The sequence below is a fragment of the Chanos chanos genome, chromosome 13 (assembly GCF_902362185.1).
Source record: "Chanos chanos chromosome 13, fChaCha1.1, whole genome shotgun sequence".
NCBI classification, from domain to species: Eukaryota; Metazoa; Chordata; class Actinopteri; order Gonorynchiformes; family Chanidae; genus Chanos; species Chanos chanos.
Window position 1 is genome coordinate 23,670,480 of NC_044507.1, and position 17,684 is coordinate 23,688,163.

Here is a 17,684-nt window from a genome sequence, read left to right on the forward strand (position 1 = left end):
GAAACAGGTGGAACAGTAGAGCAGGATGGGTTGGACAATACTCTGGTACAGCAGTAGGAGGAGATGGGGGGCAACATAAAGTCCTTTGAGTTCATGAATAACTGACAGTCTTTGATGGCTCCTTTTTTGAATGTCCTTTGTGTGCTGGTCAAAGTGGAGTTTATTGTCCAGACTGAGTTCGAGTAATTTGAAGCTGTCCACTATTTTAACCATTTCGTCATTGATTAGGATGGGGTACATTACGCATCTAATCATTCAAACTATTAAAAGGACAATAGGTTAAACCCTCATGAGCTAAGAAAATCTTTCAAGATTGTTTTAATAAAAATTATATGGTAACAGGGTTGAAATTAGAGTAACAGGGTTGTGAAAAGTAAAAGGGTTGAATGAGTACCTTACTTTGTAGACTGCAATATAAATGTGACAAATAAATACTCAGGAATGCTGTTTAATAATATTTTATATATCTTCTCAACGAAGGATAAACAGGATTGCAAGGGTGACAGTAACAGGGGTTGCAAGTCAATACTAATGTTAGCTTTTCCTCAGGAATAGATGCTAACTGTGGAATGTAATGTTACTATTAAGGTAAAGGACAAACTTAGTTATATAAATAAAGAAAATTCATATTTGTCTTATTCTGGTAAGTTGAGTAACAGCATTGTGTTGGTTAGAGTGACACACTCAGTCAAGGCTGAAAAGATTGGGAAAATATGAAAAATAGAAGAGAGGACTTACCTTCGGTCTACCCATGGTATTAGCAAATGGCTTGATGATAACATTTCCTCTGTGTCATAGAATAGAATCCCGTGATCACGCACACACACACTGTGAACAGTGAGCAGTGAATTTATCGTCTGCATTTAACCCATCCTTACACACCAGTAGTGAACACACACACCAAGCACAGGAGTAGTGGGCAGCGAACCTGAGCCCGGGGAGCACCTGGGGGTTACGTGCTCAAGCCCGATTCTCTGGTCTCTAGGCCACAGGGTGCCTCAGGCTAAGGAGGTTTCGGTAACAGGGTTCTGCGCATGTTGTGGGACACAACTTTAGTGCATAATTACTATTATCTAAAATATATTGATAATTAAACAAATTGTTTTAACAATTGCAAGGGACATATATCAACAAAATCATACCAAAAAAAGTAGATTTAAAATATATTTTAACTGTTATATTTCATATGCCCGTCGCATAGGTGGTATAGGCGAATGGTAGGGGCACCCCAAATGAGGGAAGAAAAAAAATCAAAATTTTTAACTTTTATTATTTTTTACTAGTGCTGTTTCCTGTATGTCATGACAAGCTGACAACTTGAAAGAAAGCTTATTTGGCCTGTAAGAGATGCATTTGGAGTGAACCTTTGCACAGAGATGCTTCTCTCAGTGAGAAATGTCTTTGTAACAAACAGAACCACTCTTTAGTAGAAAAAGTGTCATTGTGGGAGAAAAGTTGGAAAATTGCAAGAACTAAGTGGAAAATGTTGTAAATCAGTCCGAAAAAAGTGTTTTTGTGTGATTTGCAGTGCCTCTGTTAAGAATAAGATGTTTTAATTGTACAACTTTCACTTTAGGTAAAAACATTGAAACTTGCAAGTACATGCTGAGAAAACACTTATTTGAGCTGGAGAAGCACTTGTTGTGTCATCTGCAATGTTTGTGTGAAAGAAAGCTTATTTGGCCTGTAAGAGATGCATTTGGAGTAAACCGTTGCACAGAAACGCTTATCTCAGCGAGAAAGGTCTTTTTAACAAGCAGAAATGCTCTTTCGTAGAAAAAGTGTCATTGTAAGAGAAAAATTGCAAGAACTAAGTGGGAAATCTTGTAAATCAGTGTAAACCATCCATATGTGTGGCCCAAATGACCAAAGAAAAAAAATTGAAAATGTTTAGCTTTGACTATTTTTTACTGATACTATTTTCTCTATGTCATGACAAGCTGATAACTTAGATCACTGGGTACCGCAAAGCTTCGCGCTCTAGAATCGTTTATGACAACATTTTAACTCTCATCATTAATACAGTCATTGGACCGCAGCCGTAACGAAGTCTTGTCCGTCTGATCGGTCTAAACCTGGCTGTAACTTCAGAAATATGTCTATAATACAGCATGTACCTATTTTAAATGACAAAACAAAGACAATTACAACAAAGATACGTTTTCGTATCTTGTATACTGCTATGCATATTTTTCACCATTTTTTGGCTCGCCCCTATTTGGTGCATATGTTGCATACCCCATTCTTGCGCCTCTGAACTCAAAAGTATATATATCATGTTAAAAAGACCAAAGCCCCGAGAAGGAAAAGAAGAAGAGAAGATGAGGAAAAACTGAGAAAAGTCAGAGGTATGAGATGAATGAATAGTTTATTGCATAGTAGTTGGAGCAGAGGTACAAGCTTCCTTTGGACGAGAGTAACGCTCGTTAATTTAATAAGTAGCTAGAGTTAACGTCAGTCACTCCTAATTCATTAGGGAAAGTTGGAAAGACTATACAGGTGTTTGGGGAATAATCTTCAACATATTTTTGAGAAATACACTTTCTTTTAAGTGTACTGCACGACCCGTCCACTGTCTGCCTCAAGAAACCAGACATGCATTTTTACTGACATCTTAATGATTAAGTAACAACACCGCTGGCTAACTTTACTTACGTAGCCTACGGCGTAGATTCGACGCAGAAGTATAAATTGGGATTCAGCTGTCACTGCGTTTTGCTGCCATGTATAGTTTACTATTTCCAGAGCATTAACCGCTTAGTTTAACCTTTCCCTCCATCCCTAGTAAATGGATGATGAAAGCAAGACACATGTTTGGAGCAATAAAGACAACAAACACAGGCACTACTATCCCTGGGGGGTATTTCAGAAAGGGGTTTAGTGAAAACTCTGAGTTTGTTAACCCTGAGATGAAGGAAACTCTGGGTTTTCCGTTCCAGAGAGCGAGGTAACTCAAACTCTGGCTCAGTTACCGTGGTAACTGACTCTGTGAACCTAACCTGCTCGCTGGCAGGTTTTCTTCAACAAACCCTGAGTTTCTCCCTAGCTCCTCCCTTCGGCTGAACCTGAAGCAGCTGTCAAACATGGCGTCTCCTTTTGTCACTAACCCGATCGGTGTTGAAGCCAAATTAATTCACATAGCCTTATGTCGGGAGAGGTTTTTGAGACCCCGATTAGATGTATTATCATTCCCTGATGACTACGTAATCGAGCGTTACCGTTTTTCATCACAATCTATCATTTAGCCGAACAACTGCGGCCTACATCTCTAATATTAGACACCGTGGACTTCTTGCTCTCAGATCGGAGCAAATTCTTTGCTCTTCATTTTTTATTTTTGCCGACAGGAGTTTCCTTTATAACACTGGCGACGCCGAGTATATTGGGAAAGCAACTGTTTGTAGAGCCGTGAAAAAGTGTCCCTTGTACTTAAGACAATACACAGGATTGCAGGTGACTGATGTAGAATCATTCAGTTAAAGGTAACGATATTTTAAATTATATCGTGTTCATGACATTCTGCTGTGACCTCAGACTGAGATCAGTCGTTAGTTTTTATGTTGCAGCGTTTCCCAGTGTCATGGGCTGCATCGATGGCACACAGATCCCCATCACTGCTCCTTGAGTTAATGAAGTTGACTATGTTAATAGGAAGTCTTTCCACAGCATTAATGTGCGGGTACACTGACTATTGTCTTACAATAACAAAGCCTGTACATCACAGTATACAGCAACTAATATTTCTCATTCTCTGCACTCTCAAGATGATATGTGATGCAGCGCACTTGATCACAAATGTTGAAGCCAGTGGCTCGGCTCTGTGCATGATTCATGAATGTATCATTAGTGTACCCTGAGCAACAAATTTGCACATGGTAAGTAGAGCTTTGCACAAATATCATTCCCTTGTCTCCCTCTTTTAACACCATTAAAATGTATCCACTGTATCATTACAGGAGGGTTTGATGGCCACCTACTTGGTGACAGAGAGTACCCATGCCAGCCCTCTCTGTTGAGCCCTGACTCTGAGCTGGGCCCCCAACAACGTTCTGGTGTGGCCCACTGCAGGACTAGAGCACTGGTTGAGATGACAATAGGCATGCTCAAAGCCCGGCTCCAGCGTCTGCGTAAAGTCAGAGTAACCCCAGAGACAGCGTGTGACACTATTTTGCCATGTGTGGTTCTCCATAATATTGCCACAATTAGAGGAGAGCACCAGCCTGCTCTGAACAATCCTGAGGAAGACAGTCCCATCCACCTTGCAGATGTCCACAATGGAGGAGCCGTCCGAGATATAATTTTCCAAAAACATTTCACAGATTAAGATACCACCACCCCCCGCAGTCAAATAAAGAAAAAATCAGTAACATTTCATTTGGTCTTCTTTATTTCCTACAAATGCAACAATTACTATATTTAGATTGTTCCAACAATTAACAATTCACCTGTGACCATGCACCCACCTTTAACTGGTGTTCCAGTAATTGAATTTCAAGATAGGCCTTTTAATCTGCCACTGCAAGTGCATCATTTCTATGTCAGTTTTAGCCATTTTCTTCAGGAGATGCATTTTATACAGCTCCTTAATTCATAACTGAGAAAACATAAGAATGACATTAAATTCTACAGTTCTACATGCAGAATTAACCTGGCATTTATTGAACATCTCACTGTGTCAATCTGTGCTGTGGACGTTGATGGACTCTCTTCCTGTTAATGCCCAATCATGCTCTGTTAAAAAGGATAAGAAAGTGTCATCCCTTCAATGTGCATTTTAAACTCAAAATTCCACACAAGAATGTAACAACATTTTAATAGGGAGAGAAATATCAGTAGCTACCACACATAATATTAAGATGTAAACCACTGTAGGCCTTTCTGAATCCCTCTCTGTGGCAGCAGACAATGTGTCTTCATCATCATCCTGTGATGAAGAGCATTCTGTTTCAGTATACTTTAAACTACTATAATTGGCAAAATCTCTGGGAGTATTTACAGCCCAAATATTAATCTGCTAAGCAGGATATTAGGAGACAGGACATTTGTGTGTCTTAAGAACAGCATTCTGTTGGGGGTTAAAGCAACTCCAAGTTGAAATAGCCACTGAATGACATTTACTTTGTTTAATATGTCAAATATGATTAAAACGAAAATGAGGTACAATCATGAGCCTATAGGCCTAAGCTAAATGTCTTACCTGTTTGAACTATGTTTCTATATTTCATTTTCAGCGGCTACCAAGTGCGCTTTGTGCCCATGGGATTGCTCCTAAAAGAAAATAGAATTTTATTCAATTACATTCCACCACTTCCACCTGTAATATTAAAAGAAAGTGTGCTTACATGTTAAATGAATAGACTTCTGCATTCAAACTCACGCATTGACTCGGTCAGCAATTCTCTCCCACGCCAATTGTCTCGCCTTTGCCGATGCAGTTGTGTTGCCCCTTTTTTTTGGGGGGGGGGGGGGGGGGGGGGGGGGTGCTCATACTCGCCATAAACACGTATCAGAATTTCTAACTGCAGCGGAGTGAAGTAAAACGACTTTTGTTTTCGCCGGTTGCCATGGTGAATCGTAGTATCGGAGCTCCATTGATGATGCCTTTTTATAATTGTCATGCACGCGCTTAACTCAGAGTTAAAATACTCAGAGTTGATCGAACCAACTCAGATAAGCTTTTCTGAACTGAAAACTCAGAGTTTCCCATCTCAGGGTTCATCAACTCAGAGTTCAGGATTAAACTCAGAGTTTGTTAAACCCGCTTTCTGAAATACCCCCCTGGTGTGGGCCAGCGCGCCAGGGTATTGTCACAGACCATCTACATAGATCCTGTCCACTTCCTGTTAATGCCGTTGTACCGGTGTTGTATGAAATATGGAACGGCATGAAATCTGGAACAGGTACATCCGGTTAGCCATTTCGTGCATCTGATCAGCCATTTTCACAGGAATTACGTCAAATTCTGTCGACAATACAACGGTGCATTGCAAAATCAAAGTGGGAAAATCAATTAATTAAAATATAGAAGTAACACGATACCTAATCGCTAGACACACTACCAAACTACAAATTCACGACAATAATTCTGTTCGTATAGACATGTAATGTACATCCCATATCGTATTGTCTACAATTAGTTAATTGAGCCAAGGTATAGGGGGAAAGCATCGCTTATCTGTATTACCTGTGAAAATGGTTAACCGGTGTCGTATGAAATATGGAACGGCATGAAATCTGAAACGGGTGCATCCGGTAAGCCATTTTCACAGGAAATGCGTCAAATTCTGTCTACAGTTACGAATGTAAACTATCATATTTGGAGGCACCAAACTGTGAAACAGCTGTTAAAGATACAACATACTTACAAAAAGTAAAGTGTGAAAGAATGAAATCCCACTTTTGTGGTGTATCTAATCTTTAAAATACGTTTGGCTAACTGAGCCGCTAATACAGATAAGCGATGCTTTCCCCCTATACCTTGGCTCAATTAACTAATTGTAGACAATACGATATGGGATGTACATTACATGTCTATACGAACAGAATTATTGTCGTGGATTTGTAGTTTGGTAGTGTGTCTAGCGATTAGGTATCGTGTTGCTTCTATATTTTAATTCATTGATTTTCCCACTTTGATTTTGCAATGCACCGTTGTATTGTCGACAGAATTTGACGTATTTCCTGTGAAAATGGCTAACAGGATGCACGAAATGGTTAACCGGATGTACCCGTTCCAGACTTCATGCCGTTCCATATTTCTTACGACACCGGAACTGGCTGCAGTTCACCTAGAGGGCGTTCGCGAGAGACTCCTCAATGAATGGGAGTGAATGGAGCTAAACGGCTAAAATAATTATTTACACCTGCTTCTAGAAAAAAAGGCCAAATTTTATTTTAGTTTTTGCAAATATAGGATCAATTATGTATCAGAGCTGAAATGAATAAATACTAATGCCCTTTCGTTTTTCTTACAGGGAGGGCGATTCTGCCCATGAAACGCTAGCATTCTGCTAATGTATGCTGATTGGTCGGTTAAGAATTTACGGTTTAAGGCATATGTTGTTGTTGTTGTTATTCTGCATCCCACATATGGCCGTAAAGCCTTTATGCCGTAAAGTGGCTCGTGGTGCATGACGTCACAAATACTTGCAGAAAGGTATTTTACCACAATTGAAAGCCGTAAAACATCTACAAATGGAACTGTATTTATTGTTTCGACCGCTTATATCGAAAGCGTAATGAAAACTGCCAGATTATTTGGGGGGGGGGTACAGCTCCATTGGCCCCCAGTGATTCTGGACTCCCCCGCGAGCGTCCCCTGTGAAACAGGAAGTTCTGAGAGTGGAGGATCTCTCCTATTTGGAAATTTTCATGTATTAGAAACGTGACGTCATCGCGCAGCTTCTGTGAACGTCGCACTTCCTTATTGCTTGACTTGCCTGATGTCTAAACAGAACGATTGACTAATGTACGCCACAGGTCAACGAGAGTGTACTCACTTGCATTTGCGATCGATGGCTTTTCTTGTACGTCGCAGTGTTAATGAATCAGTCTTGACGTATAGATTTGGCCTCAAAATGGCGTTGCACCTGCTGTAGCTGTTTTAACTCATGTATTGTATCAACAATATACTAGACATAAATATTTACAGGATCAAGCCGCTGAGTATTCTATATTATTTTTAACATCGGACAGCGAGTCTGTCAATTTAACCTAACGACCATATGTCTACGGAAGAGCTGTCAACTTCGGACAGCGAAGCTGCATTGGCTGGTGCCGGCGAACGTTGGGCTCCCGTTGGAGCTGTAGCAAACCCCGATGATGAGCGAGGGAAGACGGACTCGCTGGAGTCGACTCGGTCGAGTACTTTGTCCAGCAGCGAAGCCGAGATGGCTGTTAGGCTGCGAAAGTTGGAAGAAGAACAAGAGCAGCTGAACTCATCGCTCCTAGCCTTGACCTCTCATTTTGCTCAGGTTCAGTTTCGTCTAAAACAGATCGTTCACGCTCAGACCGAGGAAAAAGAGCGGATGCTGGTGGAATTGGAGGAGTTTGCCTTCAAAGGATGCCCACACGTCCTCGGTTGCAGGGCGCAGGATGCCAACGTGTTGGAAAACTCGGTAGGTTTGTTTTCTATTCTTGCTGAGTCTAAGCAACTGGTCAACATAAAATGACAGGTTATCTGCTGTGACTAAATCTATCATTTTGGTGTAAAAAGCTTTAGTTACTGCTTGGCTAAACCGGACAGGACTGATAGTTACTGTTAGATGGTAAGGGGCTCAATGGGGCTTCTCCGGATATCTGGCTCTTTGACTATAGCGGCTGCCACTGCACCCTATTGCCCATTTTTTTTTATCGTTGTTCTTTTGTAGAAGTGTTCATTCGTGTTCACACAGTTACTCCGTTCAAAGAAACCTCACCGACGCACACACATAGAGCAGTCCCTTACTGTTCTGTAATAAGGAATAGGTATTGTACTCCTTATTCACGGTATCATCAGATTCATATACAGAGACACAAATCAAAAGTGAGGCGGATGCTTACACACACACACACACACACACACACACACACACACACAAGAACATCTGTACTATAAATGAGGGCAGGGTTGTTTGCTCCCCTCAGAAAATGAGGTGATCCAGCTGCCTTAAGGCCTTAGCAAGAACCTCTCTCTGCGTCGTTGTCTCAGTAACCGTTCGCTTCCCATTCAGTCTCTGATCTCTCATCAGTCTGTTCGCTTCCCATTCAGTCTCTGATCTCTCATCAGTCTGTTTGCTTCCCATTCAGTCTCTGATTTCTCATCAGTCTGTTTGCTTCCCATTCAGTCTCTGATTTCTCATCAGTCTGTTTGCTTCCCATTCAGTCTCTGATCTCTCATCAGTCTGTTTGCTTCCCATTCAGTCTCTGATTTCTCATCAGTCCGATCTGTGATTACCATCAGACCCAGCCAGAGCAACAGCCTATCTTAGGCCTACAGCTTATTCAACACTGTACACTAGCCAACTTAGCAATAAAATCCTCATTCTGAATGTTTATGTGTGTGTATGTGTGTGTGTGAGAGTGTGAGAGAGAGAGAGAGTGTGTGTGCGAGAGAGGGACAGAGCAAGAGGAGGGGCAGTCTTTCATAGTGAGGCATACTGCTAATAGGCCAGCATGACTCAGATGTATTTCCTTGTAGCTACTTTCTATGCACTTGTCTTTCTGGTTATTCATTAGATACAGCTGGTTATTCATTAGATACAGCTGGTTATTCATTAGATACAGCTGGTTTAAATAAAGTATTTATCTCCTTATTTTCTCTTAAACACATGCTGGACTTAGGAGCTGGTAAGTATTTTACTCACTGATAATTCTATGCTCTTTTTTGCCCCCTGGTGTAAGGTGATCTCCTGTATGTTTATATGACGCAAGCGCTATCACTTTGTGTTTTTAATATACTGTATATGAGATGCAGTAGAGAACAAAACTTCATAAACCTACAAACAGTAAATTGAAAAGATTACTAACTAAACTAGCCAACTCCTTTTTGCTGTGTGTGTGTGTGTGTGTGTGTGTGTGTGTGTGTGTGTGCGCGCGTGTGCATGTGTGCGTGTGCATGCATGCGCGTGTGCATGCTTGCTCACTGTTCTGTATGTACATGTACATGTATGTGTGCGCATACATGCTTGCTTTCTGTCCTGTGTGTATGTGTGTGTGTGTGTGTGTGTGTGTGTGCATGCTTGCTTTCTGTCCTGTGTGTGTGTGTGTGTGTGTGTGCATGCTTGCTTTCTGTCCTGTGTGTGTGTGTGTGTGTACATGCTTGCTTTCTGTCCTCTGTGTGTGTGTGTACATGTACATGCTTGCTTTCTGTCCTGTGTGTGTGTGTGTGTGTTTGTGTGCGCATACATGCTTGCTTTCTGTCCTGTGTGTGTGTGTGTGCATGCTTGCTTTCTGTCCTGTGTGTGTGTGTGTGTACATGCTTGCTTTCTGTCCTCTGTGTGTGTGTGTATGTGTGCACATACATGCTTGCTTTCTGTCCTGTGTGTGTGTGCGTGTGTGTGTGTGTGTGTGCGCATGCGCATACATGCTTGCTTTCTGTCCTGTGTGTGTGTGTGTGTGTGTGTGTGTACGTGTACATGCTTGCTTTCTGTCCGGTGTGTGTGTGTGTGTGCGTGTACATGCTTGCTTTCTGTCCTGTGTGTGTGTGTGTGTGTGCGCATGCGCATACATGCTTGCTTTCTGTCCTGTGTGTGTGTGTGTGTGTGTGTGTGTGTGTGTGTGTACATGGCGATAACAGACAGAGCGGGAGAAGAGGGAGCGTTTGGAGGCCCAGAGGGAGAAGCAGAAGGAGCTGATCGTCCAGCTCAAGACCCAGCTTGATGATTTGGAGCGCTTTGCATACCAGGAGGGCAGCTATGACTCACTGCCACAGTCTGTTGTCATGGAGAGACAGAGGGTAATGTCCATCACATAATAGCTCACTGCACTGGAGCTTGAATCGTTTCCCCACTTGTAAGTCATTTTGGATAAAAGCATCGGCTAAATTAATGTAATGTAAAGTATAATGTATAATACTGCCAATGTCCCATTACATTAGGATTTAGACAGGATTGCCAACTCTTACACTCTTACAGAATAAATGTTGGGGAGTTTAATGTTTTAAATTCTTGTGACAGATAAACCCTGTTCTGAATGTTCTCACAGTCTCATGCCTTGATATGAAATTATTTTTAAAGTTTCACACATTTGAGACGGTTGCTGCGTAGACACCTGTAATTAATCAAGAGGTTAATGGTAATGAGTGTGATGTTGATGAGGAATGAGTTAAAGGATTTTGGTCATGTGACAGGTGATAATTGACGAGCTGATAAAGAAGCTGGACGTGAATCTTAATGAGGACATTGGGAACCTCACCCCAGAGGAGCTCAGGCAGAGAGTTGATGCTGCCATTGCACAGATAGTAAACCCTGCCCGAGTCAAAGAGCAGCTGGTGGAACAACTGAAGACCCAGATCCGAGACCTGGAGATGTTCATTAACTTCATACAGGGTGAGACCTGGGTCTGAGCCATTTGACGTTGTCACAGTGTACTGTATTCTGTTAATTAGAGATATTACCACAGGGTAACCATCTTATGGATGGACTCAGTGCCAGTGGGCCGAAAGTCAGGGTGATCTTTCTTGTGGGCATATGGTGGTGTCCAGAACATTCTCCTTTCATTTGATGCTGTAGGTATTCACTCCTCTGTGCACAAGCTTAATGTGCTGTTATTTAAGCTTTTTTGTTTTTCTTATGATCATGCAAAGATGAGGTGGGAAACCCTCTGCTTTCTGATGGACAGAACACCCAGAATGCACAGACAGCTGGATCTAACAGGAGAACCCCTGGGGCTCCAAAGAAAGGTTAGACTCTGGAGATGCCTTTTGTTTTTAGATTGTTAAATCTGTGGTGAAGCAGTCGTCCCGTCTCACACACGCTCATGCCTCCTTATCATGCTGCATTGTCATGTCTGTGTGTCACTGCTTTGACTTCATGCTCTTACTATCGCAGTGGACCCAGAGCAAGCCCAGAAGATTCGGGAGACTGGACTGCAGCTCATCCACCGGGCCTTGGCTGTGCTCCAGATCTTTGCCGTCAGTCAGTTCGGTTGTGCAGCCAGCCATGTTCCCCAAAGCATGTGGTCCCAGGGGGAAGGGAACCAGGATTACGGACCCTTACTGCAGAAGCTGGAGGCGGCAGTGGAGCATGTGCGTTTACTGGCGTCCCGCCGGCAGCCAGTGCTCCAGGAAGAGCATGTGGTCAGTTACACATGCTCCTCACCAGCAGGTGGGCCACGAGATGAACTCACGGTGACCGTACGCAAAGAGCTGGCCATGTCACTACGGGACCTCCTGGCCCATGGCCTGTATTTGCCTTCTCATGGCATGAGTGTGGTGTTGGCGCCCATCGCCTGCCTGCTGCCCTTCAGCCAAGCCCCGCAGAGCCTGCATCCCTGGGAGCTCTTCGTCAAGTACTACCACTCCAAGAATGGCCAGGCGTTTGTGGAGTCCCCCGCCCGTAAACTCTCACAGTCCTTCAGCCTGCCGGTAGGGGGTGGGCCCATGACGGTCACGCCCAAACAGTCTCTGCTTTGGGCAGTGCACACGGTTCTGCGTGAGCATGGCCGTTACAAACGTGGCGCTGACTCGGAGTTCAAGGCCCTGGTGTGCATGGGGCTGAATGAGCAGCGGCTGGTGTCCTGGCTCAACCTGCTGTGTAAGTCAGGCACCCTGATGCACTCACACTACCAGCCCTGGAGCTACATGGCACAGACTGGTTTTGAGGGTGCGCTGCGCATTCTGGGCCGGCTAAGCCACCTCAAGTTTAAGCTGCCTGTGGACCTGGCCGTGAGGCAGCTGAAAAACATCAAGGATGCGTTCTGAAGTCAGTCAACCCACGTAGAGTCTCCAAACAGCTCACAAGGACTTTCTCCTTCATCAAGCTGTAGCACAGGGGTGGAGGAAGACCAGTTCAAGTGGTAACCATGTGTGGGGACTTCACAGGGGATGAATTCTGAATATCACAACATGGCAAAGTAATTGTAAAATTCATATTGCAAACATTTTATATGGAGGATGTTTTTTGCAATCTGTTTACATAAACAGTATCTTTGACATTCATAATTAGCACTTGTCTTCCCTGGTCTTGGCATGTTGAAAAAGTCCTTGGGAAATATGCTGCATTCATTGTTTTCAATGCTGGCTTACATTCCTCACTGGTATATTAACTCTGTCTGTGCTAATGAGTTATGACTTCCTTTTTCCCTAACAATATTGCCTTGGATTCTTTTAATGTGATATCCCTGTGATGCTTGTTAGACAAAATCAGGCAAACTGGGTTACGAGGCATTGTTAGTCAAATGATGCTGCTTCAAGCAATGACATCCCATAAACTGTATCATGGTTACCAGAGATGTAATGGTAAGTTGTAATGGTATGTTGCATTACACAGGATATGAGGGAGAAACAAGGAACTGGCTTCATGCTGTCCCAGTCATTGAATGAAGTTGCCCCGCCCCTATGGAGATGAGATATTCTCACAAAAGAAATTGGGAGGTTTCTTTTATACACTAAAGCCTTACTATAACTGCATACGTATACAACATAAACTACTCATACACACCTCATACAGTACTTACACACTACTCTTACATTACACATACACTACACATTAATCAATGAAAAGCTTTTGACCCCGGGTCCTTCTCTGGAGGCAGCGCTTCAAAAGACAGAGCTGTGCCCCAACCTGCCTCCTAACTGAGAGAGCTGTGCTTGTTGAACTGCAAAGGTTTGAAATGATGGGTGTGAAGCACATGGACTTGCCTGTGCTGTGTTCTTTATTGAAATGTGACACACTTATTTCAACAGTTTGTGCAGAAGGCCACCAAGAAGTCTGAGTACACAGCCCTTCAGTATGCTCAGGTTAGAGGAAGAACCAGAGCACATAAATAGTCTTGAATGAATGTAAATCTGTGGACATTAGTGACAGCGAAAGCATTGAATAAATAGTACACCATGACACTATACATATGCAGTCACACACACTGCAGTGTGCTCCATGGCCTCCTGATCCAATGTGGCTCTGTTACTGGTCTACTGAGGTTGCTGGATTATGTTACTCTCTGTTGGATTCTGGTCCACTGCTGCCCCAAAAGAAACAATGCTTTAAGGAGTAAGAATTCTTTTCACACGAATTGTGACACTTTTGAAGTATCAAGACATGTTTGGGAAATAGGTCACATGATGTTTCCCTGATGAATGTCAGAATATATAATGAAATTTAAATTTAAGATTGGTACTTTGTTTTCATTATTTAAGAGTTATGGATTATATTTGAATTGTATAATGTATGGTTTTAAGTTTTGAAAATGATATGAAATATTCTCATATTGTGAAATACTGAATGTTCCAACAGTATGTGTTAGTGCAAATAATGCAAATAATCTGTGTGTTCCTCAGTAATCTCCGTAGTTCCTCAGTAATCTCCGTAGTTCCTCAGTAGTTCCTCATTCCCTGGTGAAAAGAGTTTATAACTTTTTTCTGGCATTTTGGGTTCTTTGTCATCCTCCTGAGCCTTTGTTATAATTACAATGTTCCAACCAGACATATGTTATTTTCCAGAGTTTAACCAGTTTTTGTTGTTTTCGGTCATTAAATGGTGATTTGTATTTCGCATATTGTATTCCGTAGTCCCCAGCTCTCTCTCTCTCTATATATATATATTTATATTAATTTTTCAAGTTTTTTTGAAGTTGAAGGAATTGTGATTTTATTCGGACAAGATCATTAATTAGGATTCATTCATGTGATTTTATTCAGTGTCTGTGTGTCTGAACTGGGGTGATATATCACGGCTGTGTCCGGCCTAAGCTGTTAAATTATCTTTGTGTTCAGCACAATCAAATGGATGTGAGATACCAAATAAAACATGCTGGATCAACGCCAGAGCATTTTGTTTTCTGTAATGACTCGGGGGCTGGGAGCAGGGGAACCTGGACCTATATGCTGCGAACTCCGCTGACTCAAAGAATTGCATGACGGTTCATGAACAATGTCTAAGAGCTAGCTCAACCCAACCATGTCTCAAAACGGAGCGTAACATACAGTTGGTGCAGCCATAATCCTCACGCAACTTTATATCTGGATGTCAGAAAGAGTAATCAGCATGTTTGCACTTCTCTCGCTTTTTATTTATTCCTCATCCGCGTAGTATCCTGCAATGTTTCCACTGTTAGTGGAAGTGCGGAAACTTGTTTGTGTTTGGTCAAACGACCGAGGGGGCTTCGTGTGTGTAATGCAGATTTGTCTCACATCACCGGATCTGTGTTTGTATTTGTAAATATTGCTCACTGTCTTGAGTTTGTCGCTCACAAATCCGCAAGCACATATGTAAGTCCTAAATAACACAAGTAACTAAACCGAAAATCATTCCATACCATCGTTTTGTAAATTGAAAGGAAGTACGTCATATTCTCCTGGTGTGAAAGGTCACACAAACCTTTCCAACTTCCTTTCCTGTTAACGTCGGCCATAGGACACCATCAGTGAGTAATGCTTCTACAAAAATATCCGTCTCCATCAGCCTATGAATTTAAATGTTTTACCTTTTTATTACGTTTGGGGAATATAACACATATCTAAGGATTAAGCAAGTCGTCAATTGTCCCGAGTTGGGCCAAAATAACACCAGAGAGATGATATAATGTGACACTGAATTACTGTCCCGTCCGTGCTAGTGTGATAACATGGCAGTACCGCGTTTGTATATGTTTTTTTTTTAAAACACTACTCTGTAACAGTGGTGAGGTTATGATTTTTGTTTTAGGGGAATACGTGAGACTTGTTTGTACTGCATTTAGTTTAGCAAGTTGGATCAGTAACTAGATGGAACGGCGAAGTTTTCAATTAGCATTGTGTTTACTGGAATTAGCTACCGTTTTTCTGTCTTTGGAGATCTTGGGCGGTAGACACGGGTTAAGATGCGTTTCAAGAAATCTTTTGAGCAAGAGGAGTAGCCTTGTGGGAGGGAATGCGAAAGTAAACGGCGTAAATCTGACTATTGTTCGCCTAGTTTACTCTAGCCTGAAAGGCTTTTTGTGACCGTTCATTAGAAATAAGTCCTGTTTTTGATTGTGCGGTACATATGTGCACTGTTTTGTGTGCCCATTTGTCTGGAACTATTGTCTGTGTTGTGTTTAGAGATGGGCAAGTTCATGAAACCTGGCAAGGTTGTGATGGTCCTAGCTGGACGCTACGCCGGACGTAAAGCCGTCATCGTAAAGGTAAGAGCGAAGGCATTGGTTCCCTGCCAGCTGACGAATGACTGTGACATTACAGCAGTCCATGGTTTTACAAACGTGTCGGTGTTTCATTGATATGTTTTTCTGTGTCGTGTAGAACATTGATGATGGTACCGCTGATCGCCAGTACAGCCACGCTCTGGTGGCTGGTATCGACCGCTACCCACGGAAAGTGACCACTAGCATGGGCAAGAAGAAAGTTGCCAAGCGGTCCAAGATCAAGGCCTTTGTGAAGGTGTTCAACTACAACCACCTCATGCCAACAAGGTAAGAGTAAACCTACTTTATGAACTTGACAGCTTTGAGTAGTCTTCAGTCATATGACTTGATAATTGTATTGCAGTCTTGTGTTGATATGTACTGAGTATTCTCTGGACTGCTCTTGTCTTGTTTAATCTTTGTCAGGCTAAGTCTTCAGTAGTCTTTGGCTTGGGCTGGTGTGGTTAGTAATAACTGCAGACACTGTTTATGCTGAAATGTGTGTCAGTGTTCTCTGTTAGTAGGTGCTCTCTGTTGAAAAGAGTTTTTCATTTTGCAAATAATGTTTACCATATTCCACACATTAGTCGTTGGCTGAGCCTTTACCTTGGTTTGATTTTGCTGCTGCATTTTCACTGGCTCTTAATTTTAGAGAGGATGTTCTTAAACAGTGTGGCAGGTTGTACTCGTGGGTAGTTCCAGATGTGGCAGTGGGCCATAGAAGTTTCCTCTGAAAAGTTGCATGCACTAAACCACGTAGCACTGTGCCTCTCTGAATTTTGGATTCATGATACGTCTATTTCTCATCCTGTTCGTTCAACATCGAGATCTTTTGGTCTTTTGCACTGGGGTATAAAGCACATTAACAAAGTATTGTACAAATTTGAAATTATTTTGATGTGATCAGTGACCAGTATGTCTGAATTTACAAAATATTATGTTCTTTTGACTTATTCTGGTAACTGTCAGTACCAAACACCAAATGTAGTGACTTGTCTGTGCCTGAGCAAGCGAGTGAGACAGATGTGGTAAATAAATAATTCTGTTCCGTCTCTGCCCGTCAAACATTTGTTCAGACTCAGTTTCCTACTTGCTCTACAAAGATGATTTGAATTGAGTTGTGTTTGTGAGCTAAGATTTGCCTCCTATCTTCACAGATACTCTGTTGACATTCCCCTGGACAAAACTGTTGTCAACAAGGATGTTTTCAGGGATCCTGCTCTGAAGCGCAAAGCGAGGAGAGAGGCCAAGGTCAAGTTTGAGGAGAGGTGAGTGTTCTGTTGGCTCAGTGAAGAAAGCACAGAAACATCTGTAGTAAAAAACTGTGTCTGCTCCAGTTGAAATGACTCTTGAGTATTTGTGTATTTTGAATCACTGTTAATGGAATTTCCTTTTTGCAGGTACAAGACCGGCAAAAATAAGTGGTTCTTCCAGAAGCTCCGATTCTAGACTCACAATGGTTTCACTAATAAATTTGGGGGAAAAAAGCCAAGCATGTCATTTGTGTTTGTTTTTCTAAACTCTAGTCTCAACCCAGTCTACCCTCAGAGGCGTCTCTTGTCCACCGAGTCTTTACGTAATTGGCATTGTTAGAGCAAATGGATTGTTAATATGAAAATTTCACAGGAATACTACATTTCTAGACTTACTGTTCTATTACAGTTCCTGTCTAACAGTGTTTTTGGTCTCATGGATGTTCTGATGGAGGATTGAAGACTGAACCTTAAGGTTACTGGACATGACTGACAGGAGAGCCAGAAGCAGTGTGTGTGTTTGATGTATAGATGTACAGCTGGATCAGTACAAAGACTGAGATGAAATCATTCTTTCAGTGCTGTCTCATAGCTGTTATTTTAGGACTTAACATCTCAAGACACACCGACGCCCAT

The 17,684-nt window shown here is 42.2% G+C and overlaps 2 protein-coding genes across 2 annotated transcripts; both read left to right on the forward strand.

The window, feature by feature from the left end:
* The first annotated feature begins 7,601 nt into the window (after positions 1-7,601).
* Positions 7,602-12,646, forward strand: rundc1 (RUN domain containing 1). The gene is made up of 5 exons (XM_030790496.1): positions 7,602-8,117; positions 10,277-10,435; positions 10,829-11,027; positions 11,285-11,380; positions 11,529-12,646. The coding sequence occupies exons 1-5, from the start codon at positions 7,725-7,727 to the stop codon at positions 12,398-12,400; spliced, it is 1,719 nt and encodes a 572-aa protein (XP_030646356.1). The 5' UTR covers positions 7,602-7,724; the 3' UTR covers positions 12,401-12,646.
* Positions 12,647-15,717: 3,071 nt separating this feature from the next.
* Positions 15,718-17,287, forward strand: rpl27 (ribosomal protein L27). The gene is made up of 4 exons (XM_030790316.1): positions 15,718-15,798; positions 15,914-16,083; positions 16,953-17,063; positions 17,196-17,287. The coding sequence occupies exons 1-4, from the start codon at positions 15,718-15,720 to the stop codon at positions 17,242-17,244; spliced, it is 411 nt and encodes a 136-aa protein (XP_030646176.1). The 3' UTR covers positions 17,245-17,287.
* Positions 17,288-17,684: the final 397 nt, after the last annotated feature.